This window comes from Trematomus bernacchii, unplaced genomic scaffold, assembly GCF_902827165.1.
Source record: "Trematomus bernacchii unplaced genomic scaffold, fTreBer1.1, whole genome shotgun sequence".
Classification (NCBI taxonomy): domain Eukaryota; kingdom Metazoa; phylum Chordata; class Actinopteri; order Perciformes; family Nototheniidae; genus Trematomus; species Trematomus bernacchii.
In genome coordinates, this window is record NW_022987889.1 from 120,798 (window position 1) to 143,773 (window position 22,976).

At 40.1% G+C, this 22,976-nt stretch overlaps 1 protein-coding gene across 3 annotated transcripts in view; it reads left to right on the forward strand.

Moving 5' to 3' along the window:
* Nucleotides 1-2,891: 2,891 nt before the first annotated feature.
* LOC117469869 (L-amino-acid oxidase-like) overlaps nt 2,892-22,976 on the forward strand; it is a 46,719-nt gene continuing 26,634 nt past the window's right edge. The window contains exons 1-9 of one of the 3 annotated variants that reach the window (XM_034114325.1): nt 2,892-2,965; nt 3,546-3,610; nt 5,219-5,460; nt 5,768-5,880; nt 8,245-8,446; nt 8,723-8,791; nt 8,933-9,069; nt 9,911-10,397; nt 10,702-12,550. In XM_034114325.1, coding sequence (XP_033970216.1) covers nt 3,580-3,610; nt 5,219-5,460; nt 5,768-5,880; nt 8,245-8,446; nt 8,723-8,791; nt 8,933-9,069; nt 9,911-10,397; nt 10,702-11,007 — 1,587 coding nt within the window. In that variant the 5' untranslated portion in view covers nt 2,892-2,965; nt 3,546-3,579 and the 3' untranslated portion in view covers nt 11,008-12,550. Of the gene's footprint in view, nt 2,966-3,379; nt 3,611-5,218; nt 5,461-5,767; nt 5,881-8,244; nt 8,447-8,722; nt 8,792-8,932; nt 9,070-9,910; nt 10,398-10,701; nt 12,551-22,976 lie in introns of those variants that run through there. The other 2 variants (XM_034114326.1, XM_034114327.1) reach the window with 2 other exon arrangements.

Sequence of the window (22,976 nt, forward strand, 5' to 3'; positions counted from 1 at the left end):
TCAAAGATGGCTCACTTCATCCCATTGACCAAGCTTCCCTCTGCCAAAGTCACCGCAGAGGTCATGATGAATCACATATTCAGGATCCATGGATTCCCTGATGACATTGTTTCCGACAGGGGTCCACAATTCATTTCCGTTTTCTGGAAGGAGTTTTGTCGACTCATAGGTGCCACCGTCAGCTTGTCATCAGGATATCATCCTCAGTCAAATGGACAGTCGGAGCGTCTGAACCAGGAACTAGAGACTACGCTACGTTGTCTCGTCTCCCGGAACCAGACTACCTGGAGTGACCACCTCACATGGGTCGAGTTTGCCCACAATACTCTTCCTACGGCAGCCACAGGTCTCTCTCCATTCCATTGTGTCAATGGTTTCCAGCCTCCATTTTTCCCTAACAACGAGGAAGAGGTGAGGGTTCCATCGGCTCATGCCATGATCAGACGTTGTCGACGAGTTTGGGCTGGTGCTCGCCAGGCTCTTCTCCGAAGTTCAGCTCGGATGAAGGCTGTTGCAGACGTCCATCGCAGGGTCGCTCCCTCCTACAGACCAGGCCAAAATGTTTGGCTTTCCACTAAGGACTTACCACTCCATGTCGCCTCAAAGAAACTGGCTCCGAGATTTGTGGGTCCTTTCCCGGTGTCCAGAGTCATCAACCCGGTGTCTGTACGCTTGCAACTCCCCAGAACTATGAGAGTACATCCGACGTTTCACGTCAGTAAAATCAAGCCGGTGTGCGAGAGCACACTTGTTCCCGCCTCCAAGCCCCCTCCACCGCCCGAGTTCTTTGAAGGGGGTGAGGTTTACAAGGTCTGTAAGCTACTGGAGGTCCGTAATAGGGGGAGGGGGAAGCAATTCCTGGTAGACTGGAAGGGTTACGGTCCTGAGGCTAGAAGCTGGGTAGCTGCGTCATTTATCGTAGACAAGACGCTTATCCACGATTTTTACAATCAGCCTGGGCCATCAGGAGTTGGCCCTAGAGGGGGGGGTACTGTTGTGCACCGACAGAAATGCTAGAGAGATGCATGTTATTTACGTTTGCTTTCTCTCATTCCAGGCTTCCTGATTATTTTCACCTGTGTCTCCTGTGCTCATCAATGTCAGCCCCGCCCCTGATTGGTCCCACCTGTGTCTAGTTACCCTGTGCTTATATTCCCCTGTCTCCCAAGTGTTCTTTGTCAGTTCGTATTGTCTCTTGCTATGGTCAGGTCTATGCTCTTTGTACTCTTGTAAAGTTTGATTCCTCACTACGTGAGCGCTTTCATTTTGTTCCTCTATTTTTGTCATCTCGGTTAGAGATTTGATAGTTACCTTTTTTGTTGTTCATTGCTGTATTTTGGAAAATAAAGTATCTTACTAATACTTTACCTCTGTCTCCCGGGTCGTGCAATTGGGTCCTACATCCTAAGTGTCTGAGTTCGTAACAATAACTTGTAGTTCTGATGTTAAAACCGAAGTTTTCAGGAATAGTAGCTAGGGGAGTGATTTGTAAAATATGTATAAAGAAAAAGTAAATCCGTTTACAGTTCTGTTTCATATGGATGTTGAGATGTATCAATAGATTTAGTCCCTAATGTTGCTCTCAAAGTGCACCAGATTGATGCTTTTAACTTCAACATTTTAAAAAAAAGGTTTTAAAGTATCCCATATGTTAGTGAATTTTTATATATGTTCCTTTAGAATAGCAGGAAATTAGTATTCAAATTTTGATTGAATTTTTGGTCCCCCCCAATGTTGACTCCATGGTTACGGCCTTGCTCCCTAGGGAGGTGTTCCAGGCACGTCCAGCTGGGAGGAGACCGAGGGGTAGACCTAGGACCAGGTGGAGGGATTATATCTCTTGGCTGGCCTGGGAGCGCCTTGGGATCCCCCAGTCAGAGCTGGTTGATGAGGGGAGAGGAACGTTTGGGGCTCTCTGCTGGAACTGATACCTCCGTGACCCGACCACGGAGAAGCGGGAGAAGATGGATGGATGGACAATGAAAAATAGAGTAAATAGGAAACGAAAAAGCACATGGTTTGCGGAGGAAATCCCAAATGACTCAATAATAAAATCAATCCGCTCTTTATTTCCTCTTTTCAGTTCACTTTTTGGCGAGATTACCAAGAAATGATTCACACATGTCGACCAGCTGATGAGATTACAATATGAGAAGAAACAAACCCTGATATTAACGTATTTAATAAATAAAGTGAACGTTGAATGATGCTTCCAGAATGTTAAAAGTTTATATTTGAAAGGTGACTCTAAGAGCAGGTGTAACATTAACATTTGGGGGATTTTTTATTATATAATTTATCTAAGCTCTGTAATAATGCAGTCCATTAACAGTTGCACTTTTCACCACATACATACAAACAAGTAAAAGATAACATGGATTAAATACTATTTAACTGAGTGAGGTTTTTAATACCTGTTCTTCCATATATTTACAGATTAGCTTTGTAAGAATTTTATTATTTATTGAGTGAGTTACTAAAATAAACAAATAGAAACAATATTTTAAGTTTTTTATTTTCAACTGATTTGTTTGTATAGTTAGTAAAACAAAATCATAAATATATATTAATGTTTGTTGAGTTTTGTATATATTTGGATATATAGAGGGAACTAGAGGTTGAATACTAACTTCTTCAAATTAAAAATATGAATATTTTCACATAATTTTCTTGTATTATATTATTTTTGGCTGATTTGTGTTTGAATATCCTCAATCCCCCAAAAATACATTTCCACTGATGATCTAGTGCATGTTAGGTGTTAAAGGAATAAAATACAATTCCATATAATTGTTAACACAAGAGGACATCAACCTGATTGCCCAAGACTTGGGAAAGAGAACCTTGGCCGGTGCAAAGGTCCTGCCCTCTGAGGCCAGAGGGAGACTCTGGGGATATAAAGGAGGGTTTTATTCCACCTCAGCTCTCTGTGACGGCACCGTTTGTTGTTTAGGCTCCAACAAAGGTAAGAATACTTTTATTTGTTATTAAGTTTATTAAAATACTTATATATGATCTGCAAGATGTGTCTTAGATTAATGTATAAAGATTACACACCCTAGATTGGAAGTAACCAGACCCTGAAGGGAGAGTTGGTGTAAATATAATAGAAAATAAAATATTAAAAGCTTTATTGAAAACATAAATATATATATATATGAGGAGGAATATGAAAACATCAAATGTATAAAACAAGATAAACAGAGGAAAACATAATAAGCCAATATATGCTTTTAAATATATATATAATATAAATGTGTTTAATGTTATAACGTTTTAATTTAAGTTTATACAAATATATATTGCTTTTACAATCTGGTGATAAATAGATGGGATGATCGGAGACAGCAGAGAGCACACACACACACACACACACACACACACACACACACACACACACACACACACACACACACACACACACACTGCGGCTGAAAGATCCTTGGTGTGTTTCTTAATAACTGTAAATGGTGTTTGTCTCGTCACTTTACAAGATGAAATACTGTACATGTTTGTCAGGATTTAATGATGTCTGCCTCCTTTAGTTTCTGTTTCCCTTCTTCAGAAAGCTGAACTGAGATGGATCCTCAGACAGTGAAGTGGAAATCCTGTGAGTATTCTTTTGCAGCAATATTGTGTTTTACTCTATTTTTAAATGACAAAAATATCAGAGACAGACATCTTTGGAAATTCCCTAAAATGATGTCTGTTGAGAGTTTTTCATGCAGATGTTGCTGCGGCCACTTGTTCTGCTTTCTAAGTTCATGGTTTCAGTTATCATTCATCACCGCATGATGAAAAATAAGGATTTAACAGGAAGTATTTTACAGGTCACATGCCGTGTTAAAGGTCCCATGTCATGCTTTTCCAGTCCCCTTGTGTGTTCTGTAGCTTCTGCATGTAAACGGTCTGCAGAGTCACAAACCCTCAAAGTACACCCTGTAGCGAGTAAAACTCTGACACAGAGAAGACCTGTCTATGCTGCCCCAGAACGCCTCGTTGGAGATTTCTCTTTTTATTCCTGGGTACAGTGACGTGCCCATATCCACATGGACCAATCCGTGGAGCCGTTACGTTAAATCCGCGGACTTCCTCACACACACACACTCAATCTTTTCTCAGCTGCAGCTCCGCCGATTTCTCCTCCCTGAGACGGCGGGACGCGGCGAGGCTGTGAGTCGGTGTGTGAGCACACACACAAACTCCCAGACAGGCTGCGGGTGTGGGTGTGTGTTCGGGCTGGGTTTTGCTGTGTCTCGCTGTCTCGCAGACGGCCACTGGGCTCACAGGGAGGGGGGGGGGGCAGGAGCTCCAACAAGCCGTGTAGGACAGAGAGTGAATACACATACTATACAGAGATGCTGTATGAGAAACCAATGTGAGTTTGGAACATTGCACAATATACATTTATTCTAGAAGACCTCATGGAATTATGATCAGTAGAAATGGCCATGACATGGGACTTTTAAAAGAAGTGAGAATATAAACCCACTAGGTTTAACTGCAAGTCATTAAAAAAAAAGAATTAGGTTTTGTTTTGGGTTTTTTGTCAATTTTCTTAATGTTTTTTTCTACGTAGACTTCACTTTTTATTGACTGTTTAAATAAATAACATGTATTCAGGCTTTTGCCATATTGTATCCCCCTTAAAAAAGGAAATCATCAGAATAATGATCAATAAAAAGTATTTTTGTTAATTAAATCGACCTTCTTAATTTTTTTTGTAGTTTGTGTTAATTATTTTTGCCATATTTTATAACGCTGAATTAACCCTAATTTTCTAAGAGTCTTTTTCGTTTTTAAGACTTTTTTAATCTCTTATTTGATGTACTGTAAATCACTTTGAATTTCCATGTTGCTAAAATAATCTTTATGAAATGTAATCGACTTTCTTTAAGGTTTCTTTGTGCACTTTTTCTCAATATTTTTACCATATCTTATAACCCAAAAAAAAACTTTAAAAAATCTGAATTTGAATTGATACATCTGAGTCTTTTTTGTTTATTAAATTACTGTTATTTCATTCTTTTTTGCCATATTTTATACACCTGTTCTTTGTTTAATAAATCATTAATCAAATTAAATAAATGTTTCTTTTGCACTAAATTCTTATTTATTTTTTGTGAAGCACCAAGGGAAGCACAGAGTCACAATTTAAAATGTCCCTCTCTCCATTGACTCCCCTTCACCCCCTGAATAATAATATCTGTGTTTCCAGGTGTCGTCCGGCTGCTGCTGCTCACTCTGTGTCTCAGAAACACATCATCAGCAGCTGGGAGTGTGGAGGAACATCTGAAGAAAACTCTGGAGGACTGTCTGAAGGACAAAGACTACGAGGATCTCCTGAACACGGTGCAGAGCGGCCTTCCTCACATCCACCCCTCCCATCACGTGGTCATCGTCGGGGCCGGTGCTGCAGGACTCACGGCTGCAAAGCTGCTGCAGGACGCCGGGCACCAGGTGCACGCTCTAAATACACTTTATAAACTATTTATCATGATCTAAAGACTCTAACATAGGATTTAAGAAATGAAGTTGCTTTATAAAACAAATTGTTATGATTGAAATGCTCTACAATTAAATTAAAGTAGTGAAAGTTGCTTTATAAAACAACTTCTCAACATCTAAAGGCTCTAAAATGAAATTAAAGTTGCTTTTAAAACCGTTTCTAATGATTCAAAGCTTTTATTGTCAGATGCAGAAGGGAAATCCCAAGTCTCTTTAAAGAGAATCAGGAATGTAATCATGTTTAAATGTGTTGTGCAAGGTAACTATAGTAGAGTCCAGTGGGCGTATTGGAGGCCGAGTGGAGACCTACAGGAGCGAGGAGGAGGGATGGTTCGCTGAGCTGGGAGCCATGAGGATCCCCAAATCTCACAGGTGAGTTCAGACAAGACAAGTTTGAAGAAATAAATCTTATTTGCCTTAAAGGTCTCCTCTTAACCTGTTTAGCCCTGAGCCTGTTTTTCAGGTCTCAGGCTCGAAAATGACATTCCCAGAACAAATGACCATATCTTCCCTTCTAAAAGGGTTAAATTAATAATCTTTTTTCTCAAAGTAATGATAAGCCTGTGAGTTGGATGTAGAAAAGTCAGAATCAATATAGATGTTTTTATTTTAAAGAAAATTCAGATTTTACATAGTAAAAAACTGTAAATGATAGTGTCCGTCCAAAAATTCTTTTGTACTTATAGTGAAAACTACCCTTGCATGATGGGTTAGTAGACTAAAAGCTTTAGGAATCCAAAGTACAACATATAATAAGTACCCTGTATCAAGATTGATGCAAAACAAGTGACATTTTACCTTTTTAGAGAGATTTAGCCAAAAACACTCCACCTCTGAGGTGATTTGGGTGGAAATGTTTTTTTTTTTCATATCTCTGGCCCCCCTTTGTCAATTTTGATGGTTGACACCTCTTTTGCGGCTTTCACACCAGCGCTTTTCCCTTTCTAGCTCCGAGCTAGAGCTTTACTGGTTCAGCTCCGGTTTCCCTTTTCTGCTCCTGCTATGTTCACACCACTCAGAGCTGGGATGGTGCTGCCGCTGCTGCATCATGACGTCACCGTTTACATCGCTTATTTTCTCCCCAACGGTGCTCACAACAACAACAACGGGGGACTGCGTCGGGTCGATGATCGTGTTGCTTTTAATCATACGAAGCCAGATTAAATTAAATAACGACTTCTCCAACCTTATACTTTTCTCCAGAGTGCCGTGGTTCATTGTTTATTAATGTGTTTCAGCGGCATTTACCGACCGCTGCAGTGCCGGCTGCTCTTCCACGGGAGTTTATTCTCCCGTTAGCTCCGGGTTAGCTCACACGGCTCTAAAGTATTCACTGACTGTCACACAAGCAGCTGATACGTATCCCCAGTTCCCCTTAAGTGAATGTGTGTCAGTCTGAATTGACGCTGTTTGGCATCACAACGCTGTTATGAAAGTGTCTCTGGTATAACATGGGTGATGTTAGCATAGCAACCGAAGCTAAACTGACTACTTGCTAAGCCGTTTTCTACAGGCACATTTTACCGGCGTATTTTTCATTATGATTCTACTTGTGATAGTCGGACATGACAACCTGTGCAGCCCATGTATTGATTCCATCCGATAGCTGCTATAATAACAAACAAAACGTCTGCCTGCTCTCCACAATGATCAATAACAGTGAACGGATGGTCAAAGTAAGGTACAAATAAACAGAATCACACAAAGCCTGGTTAGTGTTGCCTGACTTTATAAGTGTGTGGTTGCCTTCTAGTCACTTTGCTCAGCGCTACTGCTTGTAGGCAGGCATGACGAGACTCTTCAGTCGACCCATGTTCAGGGGAGGTGGGTTTAGTTTCCTGCACGCCTCGACGTAAGAGAGACGTAAGCGTTAGCATTGTGGGTTTTCTTTTGAAAAACAAAAAAAAAAGATCAGTTAGATGAGTTTCTTCCCGTTACATGGATATAAAACATTCATAGTTTATTAAATGAACATGCCCTCAGACACTGTTTCCTGCAAGATGTTGCGGCAGTGCCCCGGTACCGGGGTCTCTCGGGCATATATTATAGGTCTCAGATATATCAAAATGTATTAAAAACATGTCTCTGAAGTGTTTTGCTCAAAATACCAAACAGATCACCCATTCTAGCCTCAAACCCCTCTATTTCAGCTGTTACCAAAGTGCTGATTCTGGGTCTGTAGCTTTAAAAATCAAAACCACGTCAAGCATTATTTCTGAAACAGTATGGAGCTCAAACTCTTTCTCTCTCTCAGGTTTACCACAAGGTGAGTTCCTTTTTATTTCCTGCTTCTTTACACATGCTCTCTCCAGTACAGGTTAGCTCTGAGTGTTAGCCATGCTAATGTAAACACAGCCGCATATTACTTCCTAAATACGTCTTCTGTTTCTGACAGCAACGTTTCTGATTGGCCCGTGGGTTAAAAGCCCGCCCACATTTTAGTAATGCCGTCATGACCCAGCAAATCTGGATAAGCTCCGTTGTTCCCCCGTTTTTAGAGATGTGGGTACGGAGGAAAAGAGAGAGGGTTTTATTCTCTGACACTTTGTGAGTCTCCTGACACACGGGGACACACCGGGGACACACCGGGGACACACCGGGACACACCAGGGACACACCGGAGACACACCGGGGACACACCGGGGACACATATTTATGTATAAAAGACATAAAAAAGTGCATTTTGCATGACAGGAGACCTTTAAGTCTGAAAAATGTAAATGCGTCTGTTGGCAGCATCGTCCTCTGGTTTGCTGAAGAACTGGGGGTGAAGCTGAATCCATTCGTCATGGAGGACGTGAACACTTTCTTCCTGGTGAACGGGCTGCGGAGGAGGACGTACGCTGTGATCGCTAATCCAAACATCCTGAAGTATAAAGTGTGGAAGAGCGAGAAGGGGAAGTCTGCAAACCAGCTGCTGCAGAGAGCTCTGCAGAAGGTACATTGCACATAAACACAATACAATTGAATAATAATACTAATAATAATTGTAATAAGATTATATATAAAAGTAAAAAAATAAAAAATAATGACAATAATAATGATAACAATTTCATTAATTTACCCAATATCACAAAAGAGAATATTCAATATTGAATAATTGCTACACAGATTTTCTATGAACGTTTTTGATCTATTATTGCTTGGTATTTCTCCTGACCCACAATATGCAGATAACAAATAACAGCTGAGATGTTAATAATATTCCCTCTAGGTGAAAGATGAAGTGAAGGCACATGGCTGCGAAGCTGCGCTCCAGAAGTACGACCACTACTCTGTAAAGGTAAATGTAATTTTAAATAGTAAAAAAAGTTATTTGATGTACTTCCAACGCACGTTTTACAAGGGTAGAACACTTCATTTTTGTTTTGATGAAAGACAGAATATTTAATGACTATAATGTGTTACAACTGTGTTGTTTCAGGAGTATCTGAAGGCAGAAGGTGGCTTGAGTCCGGAGGCGATTAGGATGATCGGAGACTTACTGAACGAACAGAGCCTGATGCACCTCGCTCTGTCCGAGATGATCTACATCGAGAGCGACGTCAGCGACAACACCACGTAACGTTTACTGTTTTACTGAATTCATTTACGGGCTAGAGCAGTGCAGCAATAAGTCTTTAATGAGGCAATTAACCACCTACTGTTCCCACCTCGAAGAAGACAAGCTTACAAAATGTTCAACATTTTTCCTACGACATAAAATACGTCAGTAAATACCCAACTGTTGAATTTAAAAACAGTGCTAACAAGTGTCTAAATGAGACGACTTAACGTCATCACGCACAATATTAGCCGCCTTTAGCTTAGCGGTGGTGACGTGAAGTCATGTGACCGTGCTGTAGTTCCTTTATAGCTCAACATTAGCCGCCTTTAGCTTAGCGGTGGTGACGTGAAGTCATGTGACCGTGCTGTAGTTCCTTTATAGCCCAACATTAGCCACCTTTAGCTTAGCGGTGGTGACGTGAAGTCATGTGACCGCGCTGTAGTTCCTTTATAGCTCAACATTAGCCACCTTTAGCTTAGCGGTGGTGACGTGAAGTCATGTGACCGTGCTGTAGTTCCTTTATAGCTCAACATTAGCCACTTTTAGCTTAGCGGTGGTGACGTGAAGTCATGTTACCGTGCTGTAGTTCCTTTATAGCTCAACATTAGCCACCTTTAGCTTAGCGGTGGTGACGTGAAGTCATGTTACCGTGCTGTAGTTCCTTTATAGCCTAACGTTAGCTTTTGTACTTCAAAGATCATAAATTGGTGTGAATATGTGGAGATTCAAATGTAATCAACATGTGTTTTATTGCCTCTCCAACGGCACACATATAGAGATACCTGGAGGTCACCGATCACATATTACCTACATTTGTGGCTGATACAAGGAGACGAAAAAAGTTTTCTCTTACAGGTACTATGAGGTGACAGGCGGGTCTGATCTGCTGACCGAAGCTTTCCACACTGTCCTCGACGTCCCCATCCTCCTCAACTCTAAGGTGAAACGTATCCGCCAATCAGATCGAGGGGTCATCGTGTCCTATCAGACCAATCGAGAACTCCCTCTTACTGACCTTCATGCTGACATGGTCCTGGTGACCACCACGGCCAAAGCTGCTCTTTTCATGGACTTTGATCCACCTCTGTCCATTAAAAAGATGGAAGTCCTGAGGGGCGTCCACTACGAAAGTTCCACTAAGATCATCCTCACTTTTAAAGAGAAGTTCTGGTTGGAGGACGGCATCCGAGGCGGGAAGAGCATCACCGACGGTCCTTCTCGGTTCATCTACTACCCGAGTCACAGTTTCCCGAAAAATAAGACCATCGGGGTTCTGCTGGCTTCCTACACCTGGGCCGACGACTCCCTCCTCTTCCTGGGAGCGAGCGACGAAGACCTCAAGGTCTGTAAAGTGCCCCGAAAAACATTCCTGTTTGTCATTTTGCAATATACTTATTTATATAAATAGTTATCACCGCAATAAACCGTATTTAATTTACATTATTTAATTTCATATTCTGTTCTTGTACTTATCATATTCTATTGACATGTATATGGACTTCTTGCACTACTTTGTATTTTTGTATTTTATTATAAATGTTGCATTGTTGGAGGAGCTCAGGTCAGAATAATTGCATTGCCATTTCTACACTGTAGCTTTGTGCATATGATGATAAAACCTTTGAATCTTTGATTCTTTGAAAAAGGAGTTGGCGCTGAGAGACTTGGAGCAGATCCACGGGAAGAAAGTGTGGTCTCTTTGCACCGGGGTGGTGGTGAAGAAGTGGAGCGCCGATCCTCACAGCCTGGGCGCCTTTGCTCTCTTCACTCCCTACCAGCATGCAGAATACTACTCCAAGGAGCTGTTCAGAAGTGAAGGCAGGGTGCACTTTGCCGGGGAACACACCGCCTTCCCTCACGCCTGGATCGAGACGGCCATGAAGTCCGCGATCAGGGCGGCTATGAACATTAACAAAAAGACAGCGAGAACTCAACAGCAAGACGAGTTGTAGCCTCTTAAATCCTGCAAATACTAGAGCTCGCTTTAGTTTTAAAGCCGTGATGCAACAAGCAGAAAAACCAAAAGTATAGTAGAAGTACTCAGATCTTGTACTTGAGTAAAAGTAGAAGTACTCAGATCTTCCTTTGTTGAGCTATCAGACTTTCTTTTTCTTTAGTTTGTCTTACTTAAAAAAACGTGTGCTCACTGTCTACCTGACAAAAACATATATTGTAGGAGTATTCTTTTCAAATGTTGATTATCTGGTCTCTCGTTTCTCAGTCAGAGCATTACATAATAATAATAATAAAACTATTAATATATAACAACATTTTAAAAATGGTTGTAATTTAGAACTGTATATAAATTACAGCACTTTTTTGTTGTTGTAATAATGATATGTTTATTCAAACCCAATTACCGGACAAATCAAGTATTTTCTATTTATGTTTATAGTTCTTTGTAATATATTTTTACATATATATATTTAAGAAGTACAATATGAGACAAGCACGGGGGCCAATTCAAAGTGGGCCACGGGCCGTAGTTTAGACACCCCTGCTTTATAATATATTCAAAGATATTGATCTTGAAGGACTAAATTATCTCTGAGTAAAAGAAAAAGAAAAAGAAAAAACCTTCACTGATTAATAATAATACAAAAGATGATTAAATATGAAACTGAAAGCATGTCGTTAGTGAAGGAAATCCAAAATGACTCAATAATATAATCTTTCATCTTTATTTCCTCTTTTCAGTTCACTTTTTGTGCAAAATCTCCAAGAAAAGATGCACACATGTCGATATATTGATGCTGAGTTTTGAATGATCACCAGATCAAATACCAGCTGATTATGATGAGATTGCATTATACTGTAAGTGTTGGAGAAAATACTGTTGTCTCCTCTTTATGTGTCGTTTTAATGCACTGATATCATGTGTCGACCTTTCAGCTTTCTCTTTATGATAGGAGGAGGCAGGGCATTTCAGGTTGTTGATCTTTATGAGGAGACAGGCACATACTTGTTGTCTCCTACAGGTTGTTGATTACATTACATTACATTACATGTTACTTGTTAGACGCTTTTATCCAAAGCGACTTACATACTCAATACTGTGGGCAATCCCCACAGGAGCAATTTGGGGTGAAGTGTCTCAGGGACACAACGACATGCAGTGGGGTTTGAACCTGTGACCCCCTGATCCGAACACCAAGCCACAACCCACTGCACCACACGCCTACATGTTGATCTTTATGAGGAGACAGGCACATACTTGTTGTCTCCTACATATCTCATTTTTTATAAGTCCAGAAGAAGTCGCAGATGACCCGTCGCAGATGACCCGACTTTCCAACACCCACGGCTGATATTAGTGCCACCTCGCTTTACGACTTTGTTGTTATCTCCGTGTTTTGGACTATATAAGCCTGATGTTTTCTGCTGCTCCGTTGAGCAACATACCCCATGTGTGTGAGTTAACCCATATCCTTTGTATGTGATTTAACTCTGCTCCTTCTTGCAAGAATAAACTAGAACCTGATTATTGATTCTCAACCTGGTGTCGAGTGATATTTTCTTAACAGTAAGGAAAGTCAAAAGTCAAAGTCAACATTATTGTCAATCTTTCTGTTTGTGAGATACAGACAGGCAGATCGAATTGCTGTTTAAAACAAAGTAAAAAAGTAGAATAAACAAACCCTGATCTGAAATTATTAAATGAATGAATCAATAAAGTGAACGCAAGTTACGCTTTTTGCATTCAAGATGAGAAAAAAATCCAGAAAACGTTAATTCATTTTGCAGTTTATTTAGTTAAAAGATGACTATTAGAGCAGGCAACATTTAAACTATGTGTCATTTTTATTTGATAATTTCCAAAACATTTAATCTTATACTACCAACAACAATGTGTTGTAATAAACGCCCTGTACATTACGTCACTTGCCCAGGGACACAACAACATGCTGACTGATGCGGGGATTGAACCTGTGCTTCCCTGACCCAAAGATCAATGCTCTATCCCACTGAGCCACAGCCTTCTTGTATATAATTGTTCAATTAACTATAGACAATCACAAATAAAAAATAACATGAATTAAAGGTAGGTAAGTTTGAGAAACCGGCTCGAGATACACTTGTTATATTCCATGGAATGCTCTTAACATCCCGATAGCAATGAATATCTGAAGTGCTTTGACAAAAAATCCATAAAAAAATATCATCTGTGGAAGCTGTAGTACTGTAAAAAGCACGACCAATCATCTGAGCCGGCCCGGCTAAAATAACTGGATGGCCTACCTGCCTGTCAGCCTTCCATCTGTGCACAAACTTATCTTGTGCCCTCATTGGTCATGTGCGCGTTCGTGTGTGTTGGAGGAGGGGCTCTGTAAGGAAGTGGCAGATTTTCTCCGGTTGTGTATTTTCAAATTCTAGCAATCTCGAGCCGGTTTCTCAAACGTACCTACCCCACCTTTAAATACAACAAATCATAATTTTCACAGATTTATTTTTTAATATTTTTCGTGTTGAATTCTCATTTCTTCCCAAAAAATGTATATTGAAAACAAATAATCATTGTTTTTGTGAAATGTTATTCTTTACTGAGTGAAAGTTTGAATGCTTCGTAATTAAATACATGTATGTTTTTTGTTTACAGTTTTTTATATATATTATTGAGTGAGGGTTTGTTTAAGAATTTCTTCCCCAAAAATAAAAATAAAAATATATTTTCACCTATTTCTAAAAAATATATATATACTTGTTTGTGAGGGTTTGAATACTCTCAATTAGCATGTCTTCCAAAATTAATTAAAAAAATACATATCCACTGATTTTTAAGTGCATGTTGGATAAGATTGCAAGTGTTTTTTTATTTAAAGGGGACCTATCATGCAAAATGCACTTTTGTACGTCTTTTATACATGAATATGTGTCCCCGGTGTTCCAGGGAACTCACCAAGTGTCAGAAAACACAACCCTCTCTATTTTCCTCCATACCCAAATCTCTAAAAAAGGGGCTGCAATGGATCTGATAAAAACTGATCCAGATTTGAACACTTTACTGACGTCAGGACGGTGGCACTACGGCTATTGGGCCAACTCTCCACCTATCAGGGGAATGTGGGGTTGGGCCACAGCCGGCCATTGCCGCTCGAAAGCGCTGGAGACGCTGTAGTACATATGCCAGGCCTGTAAGTGGCGCTGTAGTCTGCCACAAAAGCAGCGAAGAAGACTTCCCGCGCATGGTTACCATGGTTACCCTTCTGTTTATTCTCCGCTGTGGCTCTTTTTCTCCCTCCCCGAGGCAAGCGTTTGCTCCCGCTGCTTTAATTCAATGCAATCCCTCCCCGTCGAGGCAAGCACTGTAATTCTCTCCGGTTAGTCCACCAGCAGATGACAAACACCCACCTCTCCGCCTCTTCCAAGGAACGAGGGGACCGTGCGGCAGAGTTTCAGTTAGGTTTTCTTTCGCCAGTCAAGATGTCCGTTAAAGTTTAAATCTTCCGGACAAAATTAGAAAAGTGCCGGTCAAAGGTCTTCATTGTTATTTATTGAGCTTTAAAACAAATGAATAACGACTCTATAGGCCTATAATAATATAATAAAACACGGAGGACGGAGATCTCTTTTTCTCCCCCTCTTCTGACTTCATCAGAGCACGGCTCCCCTCTCCTGCAGGGGGGCGTGGTCAGCTGCAGCTCACAGAATCAGCCCCGTGCAAAAACAGGGCTAGAGAACAGCACATAGAGCGAAATGAGGTCAATTTGACCCACTGCATGTTTAATTATCCAAAAATGGTCAGAAGCCCCAAAATCCAGATTTTTTTTTTGTACATAGTTTGTACCTTTTATTACTATCAATGAAATCAATATTTAGTGCAACTGTGTTATTCACCTCTCACAGATCATGGTTCCATTAGAATAAGTCACTAGTTTTTCACAAAACATATACATTCAAACACATTTTTCTATTTTCTTTTTTACATTGGAAAAACCTTGATATAGAATACATTAGTTTTGATCACTTTAAAACTAATTAATTTGCTCTGAAAGGCAGAGACTGATCACACTGTGTTCTTTGCAAATTGCAGGGAAAAAGCACATTGCACAAATGTTGCACAACCACCTCATTGTTGTATGTAACCTCTGCATTTCTGTTCCAGTAACTGTAAAGCTGTCAGCGGTCTCCAAGTCTGACTTCTGATTTACAGTTTGAGTACGTGTGTGCCGTCTCCACATCTTGAGGCTGAGATACTTCACAATTTTTTTTGTCTAGAACAGTATTCAGCTCTCTACGACAGACTTATAATCCCCTTCGTTGACACCATCATGTAATTTAACACCATTCTTTAAATAAATTATAATTATGTCATACAGTTGAATTGTTTAGGTCCCTGGTTCCCAACAATAGGGACCAGAGCCCCACTGAGGGCCTCCACTGCCAGGTGTGGGGTGTCTGTCTGTCTGTCTGTCTGTCTGTCTCTCTCTCTCTCTGTGTGTGTGTGTGGAAAATTACGATATATATATACCGTATATCCCATTTGAGCCCTCTGACCCCTTCTAGCCTCCACTTTCATGTGTGTGTGTGTGTGTGTGCTTTTGTGTGTGTGTGTGTGTGTGTGTGTGTGTGTGTGTACATTTCTGACCCCTTTTAGCCTCCACTTTCACTGCCGGATCAGATTGACCCGAATACCATCTCTGTGATATAGACATGTAGGGGGGATTCCAAATGCATGACATGAACAGTTTTCATTTAACTTGTTTATTGCACTAATTAAGGTAAGTAGAAGAAGTTTTATACAAAAAAAATACTTGAAAGTATTTTTCGTAGATTTTCAAACTTTCAAACGGGTCAATTTGACCCTGAATGTAACACAGGAGGGTGTAAGACACCAAGCTGCTTGTTTAAGGTCCTGCCCTCTGAGGCCAGAGGGAGACTCTGGGGATATAAAGGAGGGTTTTATTCCACCTCAGCTCTCTGTGACGGCACCGTTTGTTGTTTAGGCTCCAAAAAAGGTAGGAATACTTTTATTTGTTATTAAGTTTATTAAAATACTTATATATTATCTGCAAGATGTGTCTTAGATTAATTTGTAAAGATTACACACCTGTTGTAGTAGAACTTTTCTTGAAGAAATGCTCATTATTAGAACATAATGGGGAATGATAAGTGTTCAGTATAGTGGTATAATGCAGTATAATAATAGTGTAATGTTAGGGTGTGTACACTGTCAGAACAGTGTTTCCATCTGAATGAGTGTGTAACTTCATGTGGAGAAGAGTAGCGGACTCTGCTGCTAAGGCTACTGCACATGTCTGTATATGGATCCCACTCTCTCGCTCTGAGCATGTTTCTGTATGTATATGCGTGTGTCAGGTAGGGCTGTACCCGAATATCCGAATATTTGTTCGTTGGAGTACTATTCAGGTTTCAATTTCGTTATTCGGATATTCGTTTTTTTTTATTTCTTACATCTCTTATATTGGAGTGTTCAATCAATTCAATTTGGGTTTTCAATCAATTCAATTTGGCAGCCCCGCTGCACTGCGGCTGCCAAAATGAATTGATTGAAAACTCCAAGATAAGAGATGTAAGAGCTTGTGCCTCTTCGGGGGGTGCTAACACTTAACCATAAACGTTATCGTTTACTTTCTCCGTCTTTATATGTAGATATTCTGCCCTTGCAAGAATATTTTTGGATTGCAGGCTTGGCAGATAGCTTAACACGGAAATATACACCCAGGAGACAGCAGCTCAGTTTTGGATGTTTACTTAATAACTTCCATTTTCATTTCCATTTTGTAAAACTGAAACACAAACAAAATACACAGTCACGAGACGTTGTCGCTTGAAGCACTAAATACAAATAAACAAGACTAAACAAACATTCCAAACAGCAGAGTATCTGTTAGCATAAATGCTACAAACATTTCAACTGCTGTTCACAGGCTAACAAGGTTAGCATCAGTCATTGTTCTACATGTTTTTTTAATATATTCAGTTTAAATGTGCAACTAAGACAATATAAGATTTGGTACTTACAGATATAAAGACCCTAGGATTTGAGCAAGGATTTTGTTGACAGGAAACAACCCATGTGCTCCATAGACAGCCAGAAACAGGAAACTACGGCAAGCATTTATGGACACACAGTGCAAAACCCAAAACCCTCCGTCACGTTGTTTCCATAGCAACAACAACTTCCTGTCAACAGTGCTAACTCTCTTTCAAAATAAAAGCATGGCCATACAAAATAGGAAGCCAAGCCAAATTACACTTGGCACTGACATATACTGCAACGAAAGTAACAAACACAATGCAATATCCTTTTCAATTTCAAAGAACACAAATTGGGTTATACATTAACAAATAACTATAAAACAGCAATACTGTAGAATAACAAAATGAATGCCGTGAATAAACCGAAATACACGTGTTGAAGCGGTTCGCTGCTGATTACGCAAAATAAATGCAAACGTCTGCAGAAAGAGTTATGGTCACGTGTGCGGAAGTGTAGGTAAATGCAAACGTCTGCAGAAAAAGTTGCTGACTGGGAGGTGGTTTGTCGTCCTTCACCAAGCAGTGGCGGAGCCAGGACATTTTCAGTGGGGTGGCCAGGATGGAACCAGTGATCATTTTGGGGTGGAATTGAAATCACTATTATATGAACATAAAAAGACATCTCACTAGAAAATAAGGGGTTATTTAAGGCACCTACAACACACCTCTACATTATTTGGGATTAAGCTAGTGGTGGAATAGATCAAATAATATTCAGCAGAGGTGGGGACTCGAGTCACATGACTTGACTCGAGTCAGACTCGAGTCGCATATTTTTGGACTTGAGACTTGCTTGACTAACATTGATAAAAGACTTGACTTGACTTTGACTTGGTATTCATGACTTGAGACTTGACTTAAGCTTGAGACAGATGACTTGAAAGGACTTGTCTGTTTAAAATTAAATATTTGCGTTTGTTTTTGTAGTGAGATATTACGTTTAGTTTTTTCGAAAAATGTGATTGGGTGATTATAGCGCCGTGCGCGCAAACCTGGCAACCCACTCGACACAGGATTGTCAGTTAACGTGGCAGCGGCAAGCGTTACTCCACAAATAGTGAAGTTTGGATTCAAGGATTATGTTGTCGATGACGCTAATAAGAAGAGAACAGCGGTATGCAGGGTCTGCAGCATAAAGATCAGTGACACGACCACCACAACATCCAACTTCATTCGTCACTACAAAAAAACCCACAGAGAAAGGTGCGTGAATGTGTTGTGTTAGCTAGAAAGCTAACGTTAAGTTTAAGCTATGTCAGACTTGATTTCAAATCGATTAAGCATTGCAAAGAGAAGACAAAACGCTAAATGAACACTACCCTGCTGAAAAAACCAGCTATAGACCAGCTTAAGATGGTTGCTGGTTTTAGCTGGTTTTAGCTGGTTTTAGTTGGTTTTTGCTGGTTTTAGCTGGTGTTAGGCTGGTTTAGTTGGTTTGCCAGGCTGGACAAGCTGTTATGGCTGGTTCAAGACCAGCCTGGTCAGCTAAACCAGCATAGACCAGCATGGATGTCATGCTGGTCTATGCTGGTTTTAGCTGGTGTTAGGCTGGTTTAGTTGGTTTACCAGGCTGGACAAGCTGTGGCTGGTTCAAGACCAGCCTGGTCAGCTAAACCAGCATAGACCAGCATGGATGTCATGCTGGTCTATGCTGGTTTTAGCTGGTAGTTAAGCTGGATGCTGGTGAAGCTGGTATTTATGCTGGTCTACCAGCAGTCTTGCTGGCTAAACTGAAACAGACACAGACAGACAGAGAGGGCGGGGGACGGCGAGACGGCAGTGGTTGAAACAAAGCAGTATGTTTTGACTGGCACTAACGGCACAACGGTCAAGGAGTGAAGCCCAGCGGCTGCTCTTCTGAGAGGCACCGCTCTGACAGCTCTGTCTACTGGGAAACGCGCTAAAAGTCCTTCTGGAGGTAAGCAACACTACACCATTTCACCAAGTATGAGAGTAAAAGCTTTCTCGAAGGTTCGTTTTGCTTTCTTACAACGTTACGTTAATGTTAACTTAATATTACGTTTGCTAGGAGGCTAGCTGTCTTAGCTATCAACAGTTAGCAGCTAACGTTTTCTGCAGTTTGTGTTTCCCCTGAAAAAGTTATTTAAGTGTAAGTTAACTTAACGTTATCTTACAAGTTGAGAGAGTTACGTTTTGTTTAAAATTGTCAATGTAATGCCATTAGAGGTTTTGTGTTGAACATGAAGTTAGCAAACTGTAGCTCTCTACCAAAGGTTAGCATGTTAAGCTGTACTTTGTGTGGCAGCTCGCTTAATACAAAGAGGGTTTTTGTGCTTCATTGTAAACTTGTCTTACAAATGTGTGTTAATCTACCTGAAATTGTAGGGACAGTTTTTTTCTACTCAATGATACAGACCATTGTTGAGGAGATGCAAAACATACTGTAAATGAGTTGGGTCTGACATACTTTGAGTAATGTTACTTTGCTGCTAAAAAATGAAACATTATCAGAAGAGGATATCACCAAAGTGTGTGATTCTGTCAGGGGATTTGATCTGTTCTCTGCATGTCGTACAGGGCCTATGTACACACTGCTCTGGTATTAATTAAAAATATAATTGTAAAATGTAAGTCTCCCGCTCTTGTCATCGTTCAGGCTTTGCATTTGAACTCCTATGACTGGTTGCAGACTTGAAGGGAATGACTTCCTGGCCTTCCTGACATCCAGGAAAATGGTGAGATTCTAATCCATTTCAATGCCAAAAGCAAGTTATTGTTTTAAACTTTTTTAATATGATTTTTTGGGAAATTTCAGTTTTATTTGACAGTAGAGATCTAATGGAAACAGTGGAGAGGGAGGAGATGATATGCAGCCGGATGGTTGCTGCTCCATGTGGAACGTGTTCTATCAGGTAAAGCACTTTGGTACCCAGTTATTTATGGTATTGAGTTTGAATTTAGCCTTTGGAAGGTATTTTCCAACAGTGCATTGTAAAGACTGAAAAAACAGGCTCAAGTTAAAGCTTGACATGATTTGGTCTTTTACTTAAAGGTGGGGTAGGTAATTTTGGAGAAACCAGCTCGAGTGCGCTAGAATTTGAAAATACACAACCGGAAAAAATCTGCCACTTCCTTACAGAGCCCCTCCTCCAACACACACGAACGCGCACATGACCAATGAGGGCACGAGATAAGTTTGTGCACAGATGGAAGGCTGACAGGCAGGTAGGCCATCCAGTTATTTTAGCCGGGCCGGCTCAGATGATTGGTCGTGCTTTTTACAGTACTACGGCTTCCACAGATTACATTTTTTTATGGATTTTTTGTCAAAGCACTTCAGATATTCATTGCTATCGGGATGTTAAGAGCATTCCATGGAATATAACAACAAGTGTATCTCGAGCCGGTTTCTCAAACTTACCTACCCCACCTTTAAGAGGATGTTTGTACTCCTGTCTTCTTTTATTTCATTATCTTTCTTTCAGGTGTAACATCTACCAATGGTTGTACAGAGACCTCCTCCACCTCTTTGCTGTCCTACTAGTCAACCCTCCTGAGCCTTTCCTAAATAGTGGTAAGTTGTTTTACAGTTCAGTGTACGTTAATTTAGCAACTTAATGCTTTACTGCTGTTCAATAAACCCTATATATATACATCCATCAGCAATCAATAAAACAAATCATCCAACACAAAATAGAATAAATCTATTTATTTTTATACTACAGCATCTATTGGGACTGCTCATTGATGTCATCAAGAGCCATTGAGTCTACCTTTTGCAGTCGGCCTCTCAGAATGTTTATCATTTCTTTGTCTCTTAACATTCCTATAGTCATTTGTTTTTTTATTGTTGATATTGTTTTGTTCTTTATTTTTGTTGGGAGAATCACTTTGCAATTGTGTAAGTGCTATATAAATAGTTATACTAATATAATTGTTGTTACCATCATTACTATTATTAAAAATGTTTTCTTTGTTGTCTTTCTTCATCGCTGCAGAAAGGATCATGCCAGCCCACATCAAACACCTGATCAAGAACTTGAGAATCTTCAGGCAGGAAAGATGAAAACACCTGTTCAAAGTTCCAGTTCCCTGTACATCGAACCATGCCTGTCCTCTGTTCCACATGTCTTCAGTCAGTTCTGGACCCCATGACTCGGACACTAGTTCTACCAAGGCTCATTAGAGGTAAGCAGTGGTAGGAGAGTGGAGTTATCTTTGTATTTAGGCTGCAAGTCGACAAGAATAGATTACAAATCGCTTAAAACATTGTTCAGACAAGAGGCACCATGTGTTACGCAGGTGTGGCGCTGATAGTCTATATAATATACGGTTGAACTTTAAAATTAAATTATTTCCGGTGCAGAGACAAATACTCGAGGTGGATGTATAAAGTACATACTGGTGTTAATAAAATATAGCGTATATCCCTCAATTTATCGACAATAAGATTGACAATACATACTTCCGGGTGTAAAGTAATATATCTATCATACTGTAGCAGGGTGTCCGCGGGGTCTCAAAAAGTATTAAAAGTTGATAAATCAATTAAGCGAAAATGAAGGCTATTAAAAAGTATTAAACGGCATTTTCCAAGGTATTACATTTTGTAGCTTGTTTTCAATAAGTATATAAATGGTCCAAAGAGGTTGTATTCTACAGTGTGCCTGAATGTAATCATTGCGTAGGTGTGTAGTGTGATTCTGTGTAGTTTATTTATGGCATCCCGTTGGGATTTGACGTCATCTGAACAGGACATCACACGCTCACTGCTTGATAGCGCGAAGGTCCGTTTACGCCGGTTGTTAAACAACATCGTTACGGGGAAATGCAAGTTTGCGTTCAAATGGTTGGAAGATAAGGAGGAAGGACAATCAATACTGTCTATAGTCAATGTGAGGTAAAGTGTGTCGCCAAGGTAACCGATTAAAACTCCAAGTGGCGATGAGGTCTTAAAATGTATGGAAAGGGTCTTAAAAAAGGTCTTAAAAGGTCTTACATGTGACTTCAGGATTCCTGCATATACCCTGTGTAGATCCTACACATCCACTGGAGGTAGATTCTGAAAGTAAAATATACACTTCTCACTAGAAATGTAATCATAAAGCATTATTATGGCCAAACTATCCTACAATTCAGGATTTTCCACTGAAAAAAGTGTTGGATTCAAGATTCAAAGGTTTTATTCTGATATGCTCAGCAGCTACAGTGTAGAAATGTCAATGCAATTCTTCTGACCTGAGCTCCTCCAACAATGCAACATATACAATAAAATACAAAAATACAAAATAAAAAGTAGTGCAAAAAGTTTATATACATTTAATATAATAGAATATGATATTTACAAGAACAGAATATGAAATTAAATAATGTAAATTGAAGAAAAAAATGTAATATGGTGTATTGCGTGGATAATAGACCCAATCACAGTGAATGTTCAAAACTAAATTTGATACATTTTTCTTTTTCATCTCACAGTGCACATATTTAAAGGAAACTTATCATGCTATATTTAAATGATATATTGTAGGGCCATACCTATATAAGGTATATTTATACGTTTCTGTTTTCAAAATACCAAACAGATCATGCATTTTAGCCATGCCTCATTTCGCTCTATGTGCTGTTTGCTGTCTACGGGTCTGATTCTGCTGACCACGCCCCCCTGCAGGAGAGGGGAGACGTGCTCTGATCAGCTGCTGGGCTGTCAGAAGAGGGGGAGAAAAAGAGATCTCCGTCCTCCGTTTTTTATTATAACCTATATAGAGTCGTTATTCATTTGTTTTAAAGCTCAATAAATAACAAAGAAGACCTTTGACCGGCACTTTTCTAATTTTGTCCGGAAGATTTAAACTTTAACGGACATCTTGACCGGCGAAAGAAACTGAAACTGAAACTCTGCCGCACGGTCCCCTCGTTCCTTGGAAGAGGCGGAGAGGTGGGTGTTTGTCATCTGCTG